The following is a 20852-nucleotide window of genomic DNA, read 5'->3' as shown; positions in this document are numbered from 1 at the left end:
GATCGGAGCTCGGCTAAGATAAGATATGATAAGGCACGGGGCACATCGAGAAGACAGAGTTCAAGAACCATGAGCCAAGTCAAATTTATAGATATTGATCAAAAAAACGCATTTGTTAGTCAATTTAAAAAAAATTCATTTTTGCTCAAGTCAATTGGTCTGGGTAATGAAAAAATCACGCATAATTCCCCAAAAATATTGCAAGTAAGAACGGACTAGCATCCAAAAAAGTCAGAAGCTTTCAGGACAGGACTGAATATGCAAATTTAGCAGCCCCAGCCTCCAGCATGAAGCCACTGTCGTCATCCGAAAACAGTTCAGCCATCCAATCTAATAGTGGGAAAGAACATATGTGTTCTTCAAGCACCGGAGCCTCTAGCATCAACAGAGGACAACTTGGTGGGTCCTCAATAAAGCTGTGTGCCAAGAAATCTTGCGCTGCTGCGAGTATGTTCCAACGACCCATTAGTCCATGCATCACTGCCATGGCCATAATCCCTCCGCCAAAACAAACCACCTCGTGAGCAACTATGGGACTCATCAGATGATTAAAATCGACGTCAGGAGACACCGTCTTGCAGAGACACAAATCAAGGGCCCAGTCGAAATCGCAGCTCAGGCAATGAAACACAGGCTGGACACATGTGAAATAGGAAAATCGAAACGATAATCCATTAGCCGTGCTTAAAGTCGCAAGCGGCAACGTGCCATAGTATTCAAGCCTCCGGTTGCGGAACAGTGCCAGGCGGGGCTGTGCGGCGTGTAATACTGGATGGGCATCCATTTTTAATAAAACAAAATATAACCAAAAACGCCTGCAGCCTGCGCCAGTAAAACAGGAAATCCACCAAATAAGCTCGAGAATATGGAATGGAAGAAAGCAGGAATGACTCCAAATATCTTCTCAAATGAAGTCACAAGACCACTGCTAACTATTTTAAAAAAGTGTGCAAGGTCAGAAGTGGAGGACGCATTAAAGATTGAATGTATCAATTCGCTGAAATGCAATGGTAAGTTAGTATTCAAAAGGGCCTGCACCTCTGTGCGGGTGTTGGCGATGTGAAGGACAAATGTTTCACGAGCCGAACTCAGGGCCTCTTGTTTTTGAGACAAAAGGGCTCTTATACTACTCATTCCATTGAACTCTGCCTTCAAGGTTGGGCTTCGCGGCCAGATGGAAACATCTGAATTCCCGTGCGGAGGAGGATACAGAACATTTTTGCAACACACCACACGTTCAGATACAGTTATCACACAAGCGATGCCTCGAATTAACCCACAACAATCTTCATTATTCAAAAGTAAATAACTTCCTTTCGCCAGTAAAGTGAAAGTAGGGACAATTGCGGGAACCGGAGTACCATTCAAAGCACAGGCTAAATTTGGACGATCCTGATTTAAGGAACCATGTAATTGGATATGTCTACACATTAATGAGTGGTCTGGCGTTTCGGCGCATTCCTCACCTTTTAAATAAACCTCCTGCCCATCTTTAAGACATCTGTATGTAATGGGGAGGGACCAGGCCTCGTGCAAAAATGCACTACCAAGGGGTTCATATCGGCCTATTGCAATATATCGCATACAATTTGTAAATTTAAATAAGGCAAATGGGAGTGTGATTAATCCGTGGATAAGCCACGTGGCAGCAGTATCCTCAGCCACAGAAAATGGTAAGGACTCCAGCCTTTCAATATGTAACATAGAAAAAGACGCATCCCTCATTGAAAGTAAGCGTTGCTTATCAGTTAGATTAAACGGGGCAAATAGGGAGGACACGTTCATGTGATTCCAAGGCACTTTTCCAGATTTAAGTGTCTGCAGGGTCCAAGCAAATTGCATAATTGAACGCAATTGATTTTGACCATGGTATAACACAGATAATTCATCTTGCACAATATCAACAACAGAAGACACAATATTATACAAAGTATGAATGCGGGAAGAAAGCATATTAATGCTATTATCTACAACTGCAAGCACTTTTTCTAGATTAGCCTGATCAATGGCCCTAAGGCGTTTAGCCCCCTCAATCTGTGAGGTTTTCCAAATTTTGTTATAAATCGCATATATCCATCTTTTTGATCTGCCACTAGCCGGACCTTTTATGAAATCATTCAAATCCACTTCATCTGTCAACTTGGATAGATGCAGTTTAACCGATGCCAAAGTAGAATGTTTGAGCCAGGTCTGACATAATTTGCCTACCGAATAAGTGGTGACAGAATGGTCAGTTACAAAACGAGGATCGGGCCTTATCTGGGTAAAGCCATCAGCTAACCCCATAAAATGACGTTGGCAAGAATCTGCACTTCTGTGCCACACTAGCCAACCCATAGGATCCAAACTGGATATATTATATGGCGAGTTTTGCAACAAAGTTTGTAACTCTCTAATAGAAAATTCAGCATTGTTACTCCAACCAGAATATTTTTCCAAAGCAGGTATGGCAGGAGAATTTAATTTTTTAGAAGTAGCCAATCCAAAGCATGTGGTTTGAAAAATGGTAGAATTTAAAAACAACATATGATTTGGGATGAGACATGCACAGTGCAAAGCCTCAGTGCCTTGTACCTACCAACTTTTAGAACCCCAAACGGACTTAAGGTCGATTTTTTCCCTCCATAATTCGTAGCCTTCTACAGCCAACTTGTCTAGAAAGGACTTCGAATATAATAATTTAGTATCGGTAAGTCTAACCTTGGACATGGACTTCTGTGTTAATTTATAATAAAAAGACTCAGGATTGGACTGATTAAAGTCGGTAAAATAAGTGTACTTCTTCAAAAAAGTACCCGAACTGCCTTGTAAATAAGCCGGGCAATGCTCCCACTTTGTATAATTTACAGCACTCCTTCTCGAACTTGTTTTATGCAGAAAATGGTTGCCAAAATGTTGGAAGCAAAATAATTCACCATAATTAGCAGATTCTAAGTACAAATCTTCAGCATCAAAGGCAGCATAATATTTCAAATCAGAAAACAATGCCTCTACGGCCTGAATATCCCAATCATCAGAACGTATGTTTTGTTTAACTACATCCCCCATGTTTACTCTGAGCACATTAGGAACATTAACGACTTCAGTTGGGCCATGGATTTGAAATTTAACCGCATCCCACACAATCCCATCAAGGACAGGCCAAGCAGTGATGTTAACAAAAGTTAAGTCTCTCTTCAGTCTGTGTGCTGAATGTGATGAGGAAAGGGGGGCCAAAGTTCCATTCAGATGCCGAATGCATGTTCTCTCCTCAAAATAGTGTCCATTGACAATTCGAAAAAAATAAAACACAAAACCAATTGACATAAAAAGGTAAATTGAAAAAAGCACCAGCCAAATATATGTCCAAGGGGGGATTAAAAAATGTTTTTTAAATAGGGTGGCATAAATCGCAAAATGTGAGGGCGTGTTCGAATTATGTGAAACAGTTTCAAATGAAAATCTGGATTCTGTGGCCAAACGTGTTTGCAAATCAGGCATAGATAAGTTGGTTGGGTAAGTGTAATCAAGCTCATCAACGTTAGTACCAGGCAAAGTACTTAATAAAGGACTGGAAATTGTAGGCATCTCGATGACCACCTCTGGCTCAGGATTAGAAGCAGTTGGCCAAAACAGAATTTCTCACAATCGAAGGCCAGGAGACAGCCGGTGTCATGCTAAGAAGTATTGCCACTCTGTGTATCTTGACATTGTCAATTGAGATAAACCTGTTTTCCTTATGACCTGGAAGTGGTGGTAAAATGACTGTTCTTGTGCCCTTCACGCCAAGCACTGGAACCGGAGCTCGATAGGAAGGACCAAATTCTTTCTTGTTATCAATCTTTTCTGGAACCAGTTCTCCAACTTTGGGTAGCCAGCCAACTACCGGGATCTGCAACGCATCATCCGATGTGGAGGGCAAATGTTCCTTTGCAAGACTGTCTCTCGTCTTTTGTAGATCCTGTAAAACATTGCAATGTTCATCTACGTCAAAGGCTGTGGCTTGGGCCACGCAGTCTAGACTGTCAAGGTCCGGGACATATTCAAATTAAATTCAATTCAAAAGAGACTTTATTTCGGTTTGATTCAACCATAAAAGTACACATTTCATACTGTACAAACATAAAACATTGGTAGTACATAATTACTGAAATAAATAAATATCCCTTTTACACAAGGCTAAAGTTCATTGGTATGTTAACATTCATTTATCCAGACATATTCTCATTCTAAGAGACAATTTTAAAAATTCAATGACTTGGAGAATACTATCACTATGCAACAATTGTAAGTATAAAAAGGCTGGTCGTATCTGATTAAAATTAAGTTTCTTTAAAAGATCAAGTAAATAGCGTTTGCGTGGATAATCATAAAATCTACATAAAAACATAAAATGCAACATATCCTGTGGAGACTTTCCGTCTCAGCCACAGGATACAGGAAGTTTACTATAAGCAGTATTTTTTGGTCTTATAAGCAGATGATGGAACAAATTCATTCTGAATCTTGTTAACAAGAACTTTTCGTGGGTGCTAAATGTGGCGAGTAGGTAAGGCTCCATTGTCATACAAGTTTTAACCATAATGTATTTCCTTACATTTGTTTTCTGTAACTCAGCACCCTCCCTCACGGCCTTCCGTCTCAAGAAAAAAGATTGCTTAATTGCTTCAACATCCCCTTTTACGATTTCAGTCGGGCGATCAAATAATTCAGGTCTACCCAGTTCACTGAAACTAGTTTTAAGTACTTCAGCCATGGGGTACCTAGTGCCCTATCATGATAGATAAAATCGCTTACAATTAGGTGTGTTAGGGGAATGGCTTGGCTTAGCCATAATTTCAACCAGCAGGTCAATGGGCGTAGGGAGAGAGTATCGCTCAAATACTCTACTCCCAGCTCCTCATGGACTGCAAAGTTAGAAGTGGCGCCCGGGACACACAAAAGGCATTTAAGAATGCATTTTCTGCTATCTGTAATTGTTCACAAGCCATGTACCCCCAGAGTTCACTGCCGTAGGCTGCAGTTGCTACTGATTTAGCTTCATATAGTTTCATCATTGCAAGCGTTGGCTTTTTCCCCAATTTTGTGAAGTAGTGTGGCTCACTGGTTAGAGGCGGCAGACCCGAGAGCAGAGGACGGCTGGGACCAGGGTTCGATTCCCGGCGCGGCAGGTTTCTGGACCAGGGTCAGCGGACTCGATAATTCTCTCGCCTCGGTGCCCACTCTGATCAGTGATCACACTCGGCAACTCTGGGCATTAGCTTGCCTCATCTTCACTAACGGCCCCACCAGACCGCCGGAGATGCCTGGTCTCACCCTGGAGATACCCATTAAGGGACCATCTCTCAGGGAAGCCAGGAAGGGTTTCGCAGCGGTCGAAGCGCCTTGGGACCCTACGGGTAAGTAGTGCGCTATATAAATGCCAATACAATTTTGAAGCAAATTTGAAAATGGAAGCGTTAACCCTTACCACATCACCTTTTTTCTTTGCAAGTTGTGGACCCCATGACAATTTAGAATCAAAAAGAACTCCTAGATAAGAGAATGTGTTAGAAAAAGGAATTACTTCATTATGTAGTTTAAATGTATAATGTCTTCTTGGTCGGTTACCAACTTGCATAATATAAGATTTGGAGTTGTTAACCACCAAATCTCTTTCTTCCATGAACTGTTTAAAAGCATTGAGTAACAATTGAAGGCCCTTTTCAGTTCTAGATATTAAAACCGCATCGTCTGCGTATAAAAGAACGGGGATACTCCTTCTCCCCACCCTCGGGCAGTCGGCTTTCACTTCCTGCAAAACGCTATCAAGATCGTTTATATAAAAATTAAAAAGGAAAGGGGCTAGTATACAACCTTGACGCACCCCCTTCCCTGTTCTAAAATTCTCAGTTGTGCTCAGCTCTTGGGAGTATCTAACATTCGCATTTGTATTACTGTTTAAGTCTACTAGAAAATTGACAATCCCACTGTCCACTCCCTTCTCCCTCATGGACCCCCAGAGCCTTCCTCTGTGCACACAGTCGAAGGCTGAGGATAGGTCCATGAAGGCTAGGTGGACAGTGCCTTTTTGGGCAATACAATATTTACTGAGTATTGAGAAGAGGTTTATACATTGTGTTATGGTTGATCGGCCGCTGCAGAAGCCATACTGGGAGATAGACATGATGTTATTGTCCGAGACCCAGTCAGAAAGTCTCTGCAGTACTATTCTCCCCACTATTTTAACCATGGTATTAATTAGGGAGATAGGCCTGTAACAGAGTGGGCTATCCCTGTCCCCTTTTTTAAAGATCGGGACAATGGTGGAGACCCCCCAGGAAAATGGACACCCGACTCTTGCGGCTGCATTGATAACAGCCTCGACAATCGGTGCCCAGAACTTAGGGTCAGACTTAAAAAGATCTGGGGGTATCCCATCCGGTCCTGGTGCTTTACCAGCAGTAAGCCCCTCTATCCCTTCCATTACCTCACCTCTATTTACTCTAAAGGGTATTGTCCCATTATCGGAGTCAATATACATATCATTGTCCACCAGTCCTCCATATAATTGCTTAAAATGTGCCACCCACTCCTCCTTAGTTATGACACTTTCTAAACCATCTCCTGGATCTTGCTCCAGAAATGGTTTCTTTACTACCGCCCAGAATCTGGAACTATATTTCAAGGTTTGTGGATCCAAGATCTCATTCCACGCCTCGTTCTTCAAGGATTCTTTGCGAAGGGCAGTAGCTAGTTTAAACTCTTTACGGCACCCTTTGACTGTCTCTTTGTTTCGTGGGTTTGCTGCCAGGGCAGATCTCAGATTTCGTGCAGCTTTAGAGCATTCCTGATTAAACCAGCGAGGCCCCTCTTTCCCAGATTTCTTAGCTGGCTCTATCATTAATATTGAGACTTTGTCTGTTAGACATTGAAATGCAGACAAAACCCTCATAGGGTTAGAATCAACCTGAGTGCAACTATTAATTTCATCACTACAGGTATCTTTCATACTTTTATATATAAGATCAAGAGTGCACATAGCCCATTTTAGGCGGCGTCTGTCATCCGTTGATTTTACCCCTCCCATGGTCTGACTGCGACTTGTGTTAGCCCCCCAAGGACCCATAAGGTGGATAGTCAACGGGTTGTGATCACTGAATTCATTATTTTCAATGGTAAATGAATCTGTGAAAACCTGCATGGGCAAAGTAACTAGCATGTAATCTATAAATGTTCCTTTCCCATGCCCTCGGAGTGTCAAAACGCCTCAAGGGGTCACACAGTGCCATAGCTAATGTGAGATCATGGTCATTTAGAAGTTCATTAAAAGAATCCCCTTCAAGCGTATGTCACAAATGTAGTCCCTCATGCCTGTCACAACGCATTTCCTGTAAAGTTTTCATTAGAGGATCCCCACATGGGTGTACATTAAAATCTCCCAAAATCATTAGGTTATGTGAACAATCCTTCATAGAAGAGCTTACATAATCATTTAAGGTTTTTAGATTGTTTGGAGCTGTGCATATATTGATAGAGTTATAAAAATTGATCAAACCAACCATACAATTATCTTTTGCTAAGACTAAACCTAAAATGCCAGGGTTACTTGATGCCCTTCTTTGTATTGTACATGTCATAGCTATAGAAATAAACGTGACCAGCCCCCCCATTGGCCTACCCCTGCTAGCTGCTCTAGCAGGTACAGAATATGACTTGTATCCTTCAATAAAAAGGTCACACTCTACTGACCAAGTCTCTTGTAAACATATAATCTGGAAACGTTTAATGTATTTGACTCAATTCTCATCTTGCAGTTTAGTGGCCAAACCGGCAATATTCCAACAAAGAACATTATTTGTATAAATTGTGGGCAGTTTTGCCTCTATAGGCTGATCTGCAGGATTTCGTGTTGTGCTTTGACCCTCATGCTCCTCAAGTCAATCACAGGCATCCAGGCCCGAAAACAACTCAAATATGTTCTGTGTGGCCACATTGAACCCCCCTCCCACACTGATTGGCAGCATTATTATTCTGTGTAGGCAGCTGCCAGCTGTTTACCCCACAGCTAGCAGTATTATACATGTATGGAGCTGCCGGTATGGGTGATCGAGTTTGGGACTTTGGCCTAAAATTTCGAAAGTCTTTGTGGGTAGTTGGCCCGGGCGCATAAAAATACCCCAGTGGGCGCACACAGACGCTATTTGGGCTATATACTAGTGAAGATGCACGCAATAGTACTGTAGCAACATGTTGTGGGTGTTTAAAATGAATAACCACACAATCCCCAGTTGTTGATTTCCTCGAGGGCCCAACCCAGTTAACCCTTTCAGTAGAGATAATTTGATCATAAAAGTGAGTTGGAAAACCACATTTTTGTTTAACCAGGCCACTGTTCTATTTTTCAATGAGTCTTTCGACTCCCCAAATGGCGAAACAGAATGTTCATCAAACCGTGGGACATTTGTCAACATCACCACATAGGGCACACAGTCAGGCGGTAAATTTACATTCCTAGGTCTTATTCTCTGAATTGGCCCTGGTCCACTGCCCACAGTAGCTGGTGCTTGTTTTTTTGTCTGGGTTACTGGTGATAAGTTATTAGCGGCCCTAGTTTCTGCCAGGCCTTTAGAACACTGCTGCTGCGCACTCTCTGGCCTATCTGTCTTTCCCTTCTTGGCTTTATTAGAATTAGTGTTTGTTACATTTGCTTTCGGACCTATGACAGGAGCCAGGTGTGCCGCCAGCATACCTCCAGCCTTTCTACCTCAGCGGCTACAGCATCTAATCTAGTTAGCAAAGGATTAACCAGCTCAGTAATTTTCTCCTCCATCTTGCTTAGTAATGTACTAATCAAGTTCTCATAATGGATTGAAGTTAAGCTAAGGCCACCTTCGCTGTTACCCTCCAAATTACTAACACCTGTCGTGGGATTATCAACCATAATATTTTTTGGACGTGAACTAACAGCTCTCTTTTTTGTAATTTTACCCCCTCGTTTAGCCGGGTACTTTCTACACTGTCTAATCGGTCTTGGTGTTAGAAGGGTTGAGTCTAGTTCTTCACTAGAGGAATTATGCAGATCTGAATGTACCTCTGCATGTACCTGTACCACAGTTCTAAGGGCCCCTTCACTGCCTGAAATAGGATTCCCTTCTGTAAATCCCTCTGTCCCATCTATCCCTTCTATCACTTGAGTGTGCGGAATTGCAGACAATACAGGAGGGTTACTGCGACCTAGAGAAGCCCTGCGCTCATTATTAATTTGGTTAACCTTTTTGACCCAAAAATTATCCATAGTATTCAGCCCAGCAGCTGGTCTGTCTTTGGTCACTCTAGACATAGTACTAGTACTACCAACTATATCCTTGTGTTTAAGTTAGTGGATCAAGCCACCATTAGTGAAGGACAATTTTTACAGGAAAATAATTATTAAAACACAGATTAAACCAGAATGAAAATCCAAAGTCTCACGTGAATGAAGTAGGTCATATAATAAATCCAAGGTCCGTGGCCCGTCCCGGCCTCCTCAGGCCTCTGAGGGCCACAGAGGGCCCGCCCTTTGCCCGGGCTTAGATCGGCGCATGCCCGCGCGCGTCCCGTGACGCGGAGGGAGTGTCCTGTTGATGTAGCGCCTCCGGGCGTGCTGTGGCCGGATGCAGGAAGTGACCGCTAGGCTCCCTGGGAGCTGTAGTCTCTAGCCGCGAGTTGGAGTGCAGTGGCGGCGAGACTTACAGCGTTTGGGCCCCAGGAGCGAGCAGGCGAGCGACTGGTCTGCAGGTGGACTCCCCCTTCTCTGACCGCTTTGCTTGGCCCCCGCTCCACCGAGGGAGCGTACTGTTGATGTAGCGCCTCCCGGCGCGCTGTGGCCGGATGCAGGAAGTGACCGCTAGGCTCCCTGGGAGCTGTAGTCTCTAGCCGCGAGTTGGAGTTCAGTGGCGGCGAAACTTACAGCGTTTGGGCCCCAGGAGCAAGCAGGCGAGCGACTGGTCTGCAGGTGGGTTCCCCCTTCTCTGACCGCTTTGCTTGGCCCCAAAGAGCATTTCGTATGGGGTCCGCTCACCCAGAGACCTTTTAGGGAGATTATTAGGAGCACGCTGCACACCATTGAGATGGGCCAGCCAGTGCCTATAACTCGAGCTGTCAATGATTGCTTTAAGTCACGGTTCATTCATTCCACTACACTGTTACCCTCAGGTCTGCACGGAGACGCAAACTTGACTTGGACCCCCATCAAAATCATGGCATCCTTATACGCCTTAGAGGCGAAAGCCGGACCCTGATCCGAATGGAACGTACCACAGGCAAAAATCCCTACAAAGACACGCAAATCTCTTATGACAGTCCGTGAATCAGCGCTGCGTTGGGGCCAGACCCACACAAAGCGTGTGCATGAATCAACTGCTACTAAGATGTACTTGTAAGCAGTATCAGAAGAAAAAGGACTGCAGTGATCTAAATAAACGCAACCTAGCGGCTTATTAGATATGTACAACTGTGTCTGTGGCGGACGCGCAGCAGTCGAAGGCTTGATCTGCTGGCAAATGTCACATTGAAGGACATAATCGCGCGTCTGTTTGTACAGTCCCCGCCAGCAGAAACGTTGGTGTAGCTGTGAAACAGTGGCCAAGACACCCGCATACGCAGACGCCACACCTTCATGTGCCGCTGTAATCAAGGTATTCCTGCGGTCTGAGTTAGGAATCAACTGATCCCCGACTCCAGGAAGTTTCACATAAGGAACCTTATCGGGACTTAAGTGGTATGTGTACTTCGAAGGGAAACCCGTAGGAATTTTACCTCCCTTCTCAGTGGCAGCAACCGCCGCCAAGATGTCATCATCTATCTTACTTTTGGACCGTGTAACTGCTGCAACTAAATATGTAGATACCGCTGATTTCGCCGCTTCATCAGCAAGCGAGTTACCCACAGTGTGAACTCCAACACGCTGGTGGCCAAGAGTATGAATTACAAACACAAGTGGCAACCGCTCTTTAAGCTCAGCCACTCGAACCCAGATCATTTTATGTTTTATTGTGCTACCTTTGGAATCGCGAAAGTCATTTTGCATCCAAAAGAACAAGTTTTCATTGTAAGACTGGACACAGTAGTAAGAATCACTTACGATAGGAGTCGTCACACTAGGATCTGCGTACTCCAATGCAAGCAAAAGGGTCCGAATCTCTGCTAATTGTGCAGTGCAGTCCCCTAGAGTCTGCGTGTGCACAACTCTGGACTTGAACTCATCGTTCACCATGGCACCGACCACAATGGCACATGCGGAAATGTAGGCATGTTTAGAGCCATGCGCAACCTGCGCCGAACCATCAGTGTAAATGATGCAATGGAAATCCTCCAAAGGCTGCATAGCTAAAGGAGCCGGATGAATGAATTCATACTGTAAATACTCCTGCGACCGTAATGAGGCGTCAAAAATAAACGTGACATCTGAGGACGTCAAGGAAGCAGCCCATTGTATCCACCGAGGGTGCAAAGCTTTCGAATTCGGTACACTGGCTTTCGTAACTGCCTCCAAGGCAGGACACGGGGTAACAACCAACATGCGTTTTCCCTGTGACAGAGCACGTTCCTTGAGAATCTCCATCTGTACAGCAGTCAAAACTTTCTCCACAGTGGAAAATCGCATTTCAGCCGAAGTGTACAAGTGTGACTTGTAAGCAATAGTTACTGTGTCTCCTTCGTTAAAAGTAAGGTACATGAAACCCACCATCCCAGGGATGATTCTTATCACCAGGTTGGTGTGGTTGTCACAAGTCTGTGAGAATTTAGAAGCAAGCAAATCAGCCTGCAAAGATTGCAGAATAGCGGAGTGCTCAGGCAGCCAGCATGATTTGGAAAAAGTTGGTTGTATCAAAGCATACAAAGGCTTGATACGCTGGGCATATTCCGGAATGTATGTTTTCCCGAAATTTAGAAACCCCAGTAAAGACTGTAATTTTTTCAGAGTTGACGGAGCACGCAGTTGTGCGCATTTCTCCAGGAAGTGAGGAGCCAAACCTCTACCTTCATCATTGAGCTCGTAGCCCAAGAACAACACTGTATATTCTGCAATGTGCGATTTCGCAAAATTGAATTTGTAACCCATGTCTGCAAAGCTACAAATTAAGCGGTCAACGCGACACAGATGCTCCCAAAGTTCGTCGTCTGTGAGATAAATGTCATCCACATACGAGCATGCATCTGGGTCTACTCTCTCTAGAAGAGAGACCATGCGGGCAGTAAAAATCCCAGGACTATTCTTATAGCCCATAGGCAAACGTCGAAACTGTTCTTGCACACCGCCGCAAGTAAAGGAGGTCCATTGGGAACTCAGACCATCCAATCGATGGGCATAAAAACCATTGGAAATGTCAAGAGTGGTCTTACAACGCTTACGCACAAGACTATCCACCAAAGCAGAGCTGTGAGTATTCTGTACTGCACAGGTACGGCAATGCGAGTTTAAATGCCGGTAATCCAATATCAAACAATATGAACCGCCTGGTTTGGTCACAGTAAAAAGAGGGTTATTCATAGGTGACACACATGTTTCAATTACACCTTGGTATTCCAATTGGTCAAGGATTGCCGCGACAGAAGCTTTTGCTTCACGTCAAATGGGATATTGTGGTTGAGACTGCAGCTGAGACCGTAGAGGAATTTTGTGGTTTGGGGAAAATGTATCCCAACCACAGTGTGTACGGTACAGAGCCGGCGCCAATGCCTTAGCCCACTCTTCTGTAAAATTCAGCGTATGCTCTTTAGAGACTGTGTGCGCGAAACTAGGGAGGATCACCTCCTCCCCTCGCGGAGCTGCGAGAACAAAAGGTGGGGGCCAGTCAGCCTCTGAAAGCAAAATGTCATACGTAGACGAAAGATTTTCCCAAAATACCCCTTTTATGGTACGTTGTATGTCACCTTCAATAAGCAGGATGTGATCCTGTCCCGCGTCCAACCCCGCCGGGACTACACACCTCTCCCGACTCACCGGTATCCAGGGGACCCCACAACAATCCCCGCTACCGAAAGCCCGTAACACACCACCATGACGGGGCGGCAACAGTGACTCGAAGTATCCCGCCCCTCTCTTCCATGCAGGAACCAATCCCCGGACGCCGCCAACAGGATGCAATTGAATGTGACCCCGGAAGTCCCGCCCCTACAACAGTGAAAAGCAACCCCAGCGCCCAGGACCCGGTCGGAGTATCGTGGCAGGATTCTCAGGCAGACGGAGAGGACGACGGAGCAGAGAGAGCGGAAGAAGGCGTATGGTCAGAAGATTGGTGGAGTCCTTGAGGAGGTGGCTGAAGAGCGGCCGTAGTCCATCGGAGGGCTACGGCGGACCGCGTGAGTACCTAGTACCCCATTCTGAACACCCTAGGTGCTCAGTGTATATAGTGTAAAGTCTCTCCTATTTAGACACGGAGCACGCTAGAGATACACTCACTGTATATTTTTGTAAAGCACGTACACTGCATTGCCCGCTCCCCTCACTCACCCTTCGGACACCCTCTCTATTCCCTTCCTCCTCCTTCGCCCTCCTTCCTCCCCTTTTCCGCACTTATCTTCGTTTCTTGGTCCCACACGTATCCGGTGGTGGTGTCGGAAGAACTGCTGTTCCACAGTACTGGTCTAACGGTCCCTTCTTTCTCTTATTGCCCTCCGAGGTACCTCCCCGACATCTGATCCAACGCGAAGGTCAACAAGACGGGATCCGGGACAAGGAAAGAAGGACCGGACAAAGACCCTCCTCGCGGAAGTACAAGACCCGACGTCCCGGAAGTCACACCACCTGTTGTTCTGGGACTTACTTGTATACTTAAATAAACCACCATAGCTCACTATATACGGCCTCCTTGCCTGCTATTTCAGCCTGCGACACCCGCCCCTTCACAGTTGGTGTCAGAAGTGGGATTCGCTGAAAGCATGGAGGCCGTCATGAAACGCATGGCCGACTCCCAGGAACAACTCGGGAAGTTAATGGAACAATTCCTAAAGACCGCAGAGGACGACCGGGGCCAGCTCCATGACGTGCTCAAGGGTCAAGGAACCGTACAGGAACAGGCCCTGGGCAAGCTAGCCGACGCTATCGGACAACCAAGACCAACAGCCTCCCTGCCTTCCGTAGTGCTACAGAAGTACGTCCCGGGGGAAGACCCGGACTACTTCTTTACGAACTTTGAAAGACTCGCACAGGCAGCAAACTGGCCCGCAGATCGATGGGGCCAATACCTCGGTCCTCTTCTGACGGGGGATTTACAGGCCGCCTACCAGCAGGCCAATATCCAGGGCAACAATCCCTACGCCGACATTAAACGCTGTATCCTGGAACGTCTTGGTGTTGATGACGACACATACAGGATAAGGTTACGACAGGCCAAAGAAGGACCCCAAGAAAATCCCCGGGCTCTCTCCTTCCGGATTAAGGACCTCACTAACCGGTGGCTGAGACCAGAGACCTCCACCAAAGAAGATATCCTCGAAAAAATCTACTTAGAACAGTTCTTGAACTCCCTACACCCACCCACCCAGAGGTGGGTGCGCCAACACACCAGGCTCAACCTCGAGACGGCGGTTGAAATAGCCTGTGCATATGGACGGGCCCAGGACATGCAGCGTCACAAGGAAGAGCCCGTCCACCGACCACATCCCCTGCAATCCATCCGTCCTCCCCGTCCCCTGTTACCCCGAAGACAAGAACCAACCCCTCTAACGCCCTCTCCGATCCAGTACAGGCCTCTCAATCCAGGCCCTCAGTGCTACAACTGCGGCAACTTTGGACACATTGCACGGGTGTGCCCCCAGAAGGAGGTGCCGATGGAGATAGGCTTTGCTAGGAACTACGTATGTCATGTACCAGGGGACACACCCCCTGCCTTCCATTGCCCCGTGTCTATTGAAGGCCAGGAGGTCCTCGCCCTTGCCGACACTGGCTGCCGACAGAGTGTCCTCCGCCCTCAAGATCTGACTCTATCCCTTGGGAAACCTACCGGAATGGTGGCTATACAGTGCGTCCACGGGGACACAAAACAGTACCCCACCGCCCAGGTACGGGTGCAACACCACGGAGACCCTGGTACTGACCTCACAGTCGGTCTTGTGCCGGCCTTGCCCGAACAAGCCATCCTGGGAAGCGATTATCCTGGCCTACCCCAGCTCCTTCAGGATACCACCGACTCCCTTGTCCAGTGGTGGAAAGAGGCACCATATTCCCAAGGTTTGCCTACGACCCTTAAGGAGATCAAACCACGGAAAACCAAGACCCAGAAAAGGAAGGAGAAGAACAACCCGGCCTATGCCTACCCTGTGACCGTCGCAGAACACCCATGGCAAACCGACCAAGAGTTCAGGGCGGCCCAACAGGAGGACCCCCTTCTTCAAGAGGCGTGGGGAAGGGCCCTGGACCAAGAAGACCCGACACAAGTAGGTCCCTACTTCTTCAAACAAAAGGGGTTGTTATATCGGAAGGGAGGGCCTCTTCTGAAGCCACAGTTATTGATCCCGGGCCCCTTCCAGGACAAGGTCCTTTTCCTAGCACATAGCCACCTGTTGGGAGGGCACTTCGGGGATGAAAAGACTAGTCAAGCGATACTGGACAAATTCTATTGGCCTGGGGTACATCAGCGGGTAAAAACCTATTGCCGCGAATGCGCCATATGTCAGAAAACCAGTCGATATCGACCACCCAGGGTTCCTCTCAGGCCACTCCCACTCATTGACGTCCCATTCAGCAGGATAGCTATGGACATAATAGGACCCCTCCTTCCCTCCCGCAGCGGATGTCGCTATGCACTGGTCATAGTGGACTATGCCACCCGTTTCCCTGAGGCATTCCCGTTACGGCAACCCACAGCACAACATATAGCCAAAGCCCTGATCACGATGTTTACCCGGGTGGGGTTTCCCCGGGAGATTTTAACTGATCAGGGCACACCTTTTGTGTCCTCTCTTCTCAGACAGGTCTGTGCGCAACTGGGCATCAAACAGATCAGGACATCAGCATACCACCCGCAAACTGACGGTCTGGTGGAGCGTTACAACGCTACCTTGAAGCAGACGTTAAAAAAACTGATAGGGTTGGAAGCCCGACGCTGGGAAGAGATGTTGCCACTTGCCCTGTTTGCGATACGCTGCAAAACACAAAGTAGTACGGGGTACTCGCCCTATGAACTGTTATATGGTCGGCCTCCTCGCACTCTCCTGGACATGGCACAAGAAGCCTGGGAGGCAGAGCCCGACCGCACTCGACCCTTACCCGAGTATGTAGAGAACCTGAAAACTCATTTGGCCGAGATACGCGAAATAGTCCAACAGAACCTGGAGAAAGCACAAGATGCACAAAAAAGACAATACGATAAAGGAAGCCGAACCCGGGTATTCGCCATAGGCGATTTGGTCCTTCTAATGATGCCCTCCTCGGACCAGAAGCTCCTAGGACAATGGCAGGGTCCCTACGTCGTACGGCGTCAGGTGACCCCTGTCACGTATGAGGTGGAGCTGGATCCCACAAGGGGCACAACCCAAATATACCACGTCAACCTTCTAAAAAAATGGGAAGGACCCCGTCCTGTCCTTACCGGGTCAGCCCTTCCCTCTGGTTGTCCCTTTGATTCCTGCCTAGATCCCTCCCTATCCCCTGAACAGACAAGGGCCCTCCGTGTCGCTCTGGCACCCGTCAGCAAGGTCTTCTCTTCCTGTCCAGGAAGGACCTCGGTCACCGCTCATTGCATTGAGACAGAACCCGGAAAGGTGGTACGATTGAGACCCTATCGAGTCCCAGAGTCCCGCAGAGCAGTTATCCGAAAGGAGATCGAGGACATGCTCACGATGGGGATCATCGAACCATCAGTCAGCGACTGGAACTCCCCGATCGTCCTTGTTCCCAAACCCGACGGGTCGGTCAGGTTTTGTATCGACTTTCGGGAGGTCAACAAGGTGTCTACCTTTGACACCTATCCCCTGCCGAGAGTCGATGAAATGGTGGAAAAAATAGGGAAGGCCAAATACATTTCCACCCTCGACCTCTGCAAGGGGTACTGGCAGATACCCCTCAGAGACCAGGACAAAAAGAAAACCGCCTTCTCTACTCCTGAGGGGCTGTTCCAGTTTCTTGTTATGCCTTTTGGGCTTCACGGGGCCCCTGCCACCTTCCAGCGGGCCATGAACCAGGTCCTGCGGCCGCATTCCCAATACGCAGGAGCCTATTTGGACGATATCGTCATTTACAGTAACAGCTGGGAACAACATCTAAGACACGTTTTTGAGGTGGTGTCCTCCCTGGGTTCCTTTGGGTTCGCCATTAATCCCGCAAAAACCACCCTGGCCACCCAAACCGTCCAATACCTCGGTTTCCTTCTCGGCGAGGGGCTTATCCGACCCCAGAAGGCCAAAACCGAGGCGATCCAGACCCTGCCTTTCCCACGAACAAAGAAAGACCTACGGGCGTTCCTAGGTCTCCTGGGGTATTACCGGAGGTTTGTTCCTAATTTTTCCCAGAGGGCGGCACCCCTCACTGATCTCCTGAAGAAAACCACGCACACAGACCTCGCCCTTAAGGAACCCACTCCTGAGTTATGGCAGGCATTCACTGACTTGAAGAGAGCACTAACCTCCAGCCCGGTCCTGGTTAGCCCTGACTATACCTTGCCATTTATATTACAGACTGATGCCTCTGAACAAGGATTAGGCGCTGTCCTCTCCCAAGAAGACGAAACAGGGAACGAAAGGCCCATCCTCTTTCTCAGCCGCAAACTATTTCCCAGGGAAAAGAATTATGCGGTCGTTGAGAAAGAGGCCTTAGCAATCAAATGGGCCATCGAAAGCCTTAGGTATTACCTGGAGGGACGGGAATTCACAATTTACACCGATCACGCCCCCCTGGAGTGGATGGCTCGGAACAAAGGGCATAATGACAGAGTCCTCCGCTGGTTCCTGTCCCTCCAACCCTACCACTTCAAAACTCGCCACCGGAAAGGCACAGAGCAAGGCAACGCTGACTTTCTATCCCGCTACCCTTCCTCTCCGACCCGTACTAGTAGGACAGCTAGGGGAAGGGTATGTGATCCTGTCCCGCGTCCAACCCCGCCGGGACTACACACCTCTCCCGACTCACCGGTATCCAGGGGACCCCACAACAATCCCCGCTACCGAAAGCCCGTAACACACCACCATGACGGGGCGGCAACAGTGACTCGAAGTATCCCGCCCCTCTCTTCCATGCAGGAACCAATCCCCGGACGCCGCCAACAGGATGCAATTGAATGTGACCCCGGAAGTCCCGCCCCTACAACAGTGAAAAGCAACCCCAGCGCCCAGGACCCGGTCGGAGTATCGTGGCAGGATTCTCAGGCAGACGGAGAGGACGACGGAGCAGAGAGAGCGGAAGAAGACGTATGGTCAGAAGATTGGTGGAGTCCTTGAGGAGGTGGCTGAAGAGCGGCCGTAGTCCATCGGAGGGCTACGGCGGACCGCGTGAGTACCTAGTACCCCATTCGGAACACCCTAGGTGCTCAGTGTATATAGTGTAAAGTCTCTCCTATTTAGACACGGAGCACGCTAGAGATACACTCACTGTATATTTTTGTAAAGCACGTACACTGCATTGCCCGCTCCCCTCACTCACCCTTCGGACACCCTCTCTATTCCCTTCCTCCTCCTTCGCCCTCCTTCCTCCCCTTTTCCGCACTTATCTTCGTTTCTTGGTCCCACACGTATCCGGTGGTGGTGTCGGAAGAACTGCTGTTCCACAGTACTGGTCTAACGGTCCCTTCTTTCTCTTATTGCCCTCCGAGGTACCTCCCCGACATCTGATCCAACGCGAAGGTCAACAAGACGGGATCCGGGACAAGGAAAGAAGGACCGGACAAAGACCCTCCTCGCGGAAGTACAAGACCCGACGTCCCGGAAGTCACACCACCTGTTGTTCTGGGACTTACTTGTATACTTAAATAAACCACCATAGCTCACTATATACGGCCTCCTTGCCTGCTATTTCAGCCTGCGACACCCGCCCCTTCACACAGGACTATTTCATAAAGTCTGTCAGGGGGAGAAACTCTAGTATCAGCTGTTTCGATCACAACATAACGATCAGTCGCTGTCACCTTCAGTAGTGGACGCAGGGCCTCCCGTACTATGGTAATCTCCGCCGCGCTGTCCAGCAAGGTCAGAGCCCATGTCAGATTCCGAAGCCGCGTTCTCACTATCTGTGGCATATTTCGCTGTTAAGGCGATGACTCTCTTCTTCTGAAACTGCGGTCTTTTTGGCGTAGAGCCGTCCTGCTTTCCTGCACCTTCCTTCGGTCACGTCCTTGCTGAGCACCCCGGCCCCGTCCGCCTCCTCCTCCACCGGTCGCTGAGGCCGATGAGTCCTGAAAGGAACGAGGAGAGCGTTGGTCAGAAACCTGAAATTGATCAGGTGTCTTAATCGTCGAGCGATCGCGCAAGTCATATACACGTTCTGTAGGCGCAGGCAATGGAGATGCAGGACGTGACTCCTGTTTCTGTTGCTGTTGCTTTCCCTGTTTCTGTTTTTCAGGCCAATTTTGTTTTTTGGACTTGGGCTGAACGTCCGTTTCAGACTTCTGCCCTTGGGGTTGCGTTTTTTCTTTAGTCGAAAAAGGTTTTAGTCCCCTACTATGGCGACCCACGGTCTTATAAGCCGCCACAATAATCCTCGCTAACTGACGGGGTTTGTCGCCATCAGGAATCGCCGCCAAAGCATTGGCCACCTGACAGTTCACTGCATCCCCCTTGACATTCGCAAGAATGAGATCGCAAACCACATCAAAGGTGCCACACAGGCGCATACCCAATTCAACCACAGCCTCAGGTCCGTGGTCATCTTGAACACGCTTAATGACTGTAGGCAGGACAGCCATAGACGGAGTGCCGTAACACCTCGCATAGACCACCGCAAATTTCTTACCCCAGGATTCACAGTCAGCGATTTCAGGGGTCAAGTCTTTGGGCAAACTAATCATCATAATCATGTGTTTCTCACCAAGAGACGTATTAGGAAACACTGCTTCCAGCTGGTCAAACTTCTCGGCAAGCCAGAAAGGAAAATCATCCTTATCCTGGGGATGCTTGCCCATCACAGCGTTGACCATTACGGGACTGAGCTTCATACCGCCCTGTCCAGCCGAAAGCGCCGCACCACCCGGGGCCCACCCGGAAGATTGCGGTTATGCATTGCACCAAAGCTCGAATAACGCTAATGGAGACAACATGTAGTCGTCTCAACTCTGCCACGTTACGGGCTCCGTGCAGAGGATGAGGGGTAAATCCAGCCAGAACAGGCCAATTAGCGCCTGGAATGGACAAAGGACCTAACCTCAGAGCAGTCAAAGAATGGGGGAGGGCTCCACCAAGCCAAACTCCATGCTGCCAAACATCAATAGGTATTTCCTGTGCCCTGTACGGCGTATATTCATTTGGTACAGTAGAGGGAGTGTAAGTGTGGAACACACCAGTAGTTCCGTCCACAGCCGGAAACGTCACCCACGAATAAAAGATTTCGTATGGGTAAGCTGTCTCCAAACTCACCATCATTATCAGGGCCATGACATCCACTGTGACATTGTAATTCAGCAAATGAATGCGACTATGCTGCAGAATGTCCATGGCAGCCATGACGGCTCAGAAATACAGAAGGACAAAGTAACCTTTATAGCACAACTGGATAGTAATTCAAGGAAACCGTTTAGTAAGATTCAAGCTTGAAAAGGACCTATTTCACAAACAGGTAGGTTTTTCCGACACCACCGTTTTCCGGAAACGACAGTGAGGGGGTTAAGGATTAAACGACTTACTACTCAAGTGCCATGATATAAGACCATCAACGTAAGGGCGCCATGTAGCAGGGATTCCGTTCTCCTACAGAACTGTGCATA

General features: G+C 47.9%; 1 protein-coding gene across 1 annotated transcript in view; it reads right to left on the bottom strand.

Annotated features, from left to right (window-relative positions):
- The window catches only part of LOC147692507 (uncharacterized), a 63378-nt gene extending 51815 nt beyond the window's left edge, over window positions 1-11563 (bottom strand). The window contains exon 1 of the mRNA XM_086939533.1: window positions 10334-11563. Within this exon, the coding sequence (XP_086795659.1) occupies window positions 10334-11563 (1230 nt within the window). The remainder of the gene's footprint in view (window positions 1-10333) is intronic.
- Window positions 11564-20852: the final 9289 nt, after the last annotated feature.

This window comes from Lissotriton vulgaris, chromosome 9 (genome assembly GCF_964263255.1).
Source record: "Lissotriton vulgaris chromosome 9, aLisVul1.2, whole genome shotgun sequence".
Lineage (NCBI taxonomy): Eukaryota > Metazoa > Chordata > Amphibia > Caudata > Salamandridae > Lissotriton > Lissotriton vulgaris.
The sequence above is the reverse complement of the archived record's forward strand: the minus strand, read 5'-3'. Positions and strand labels throughout refer to the sequence as shown.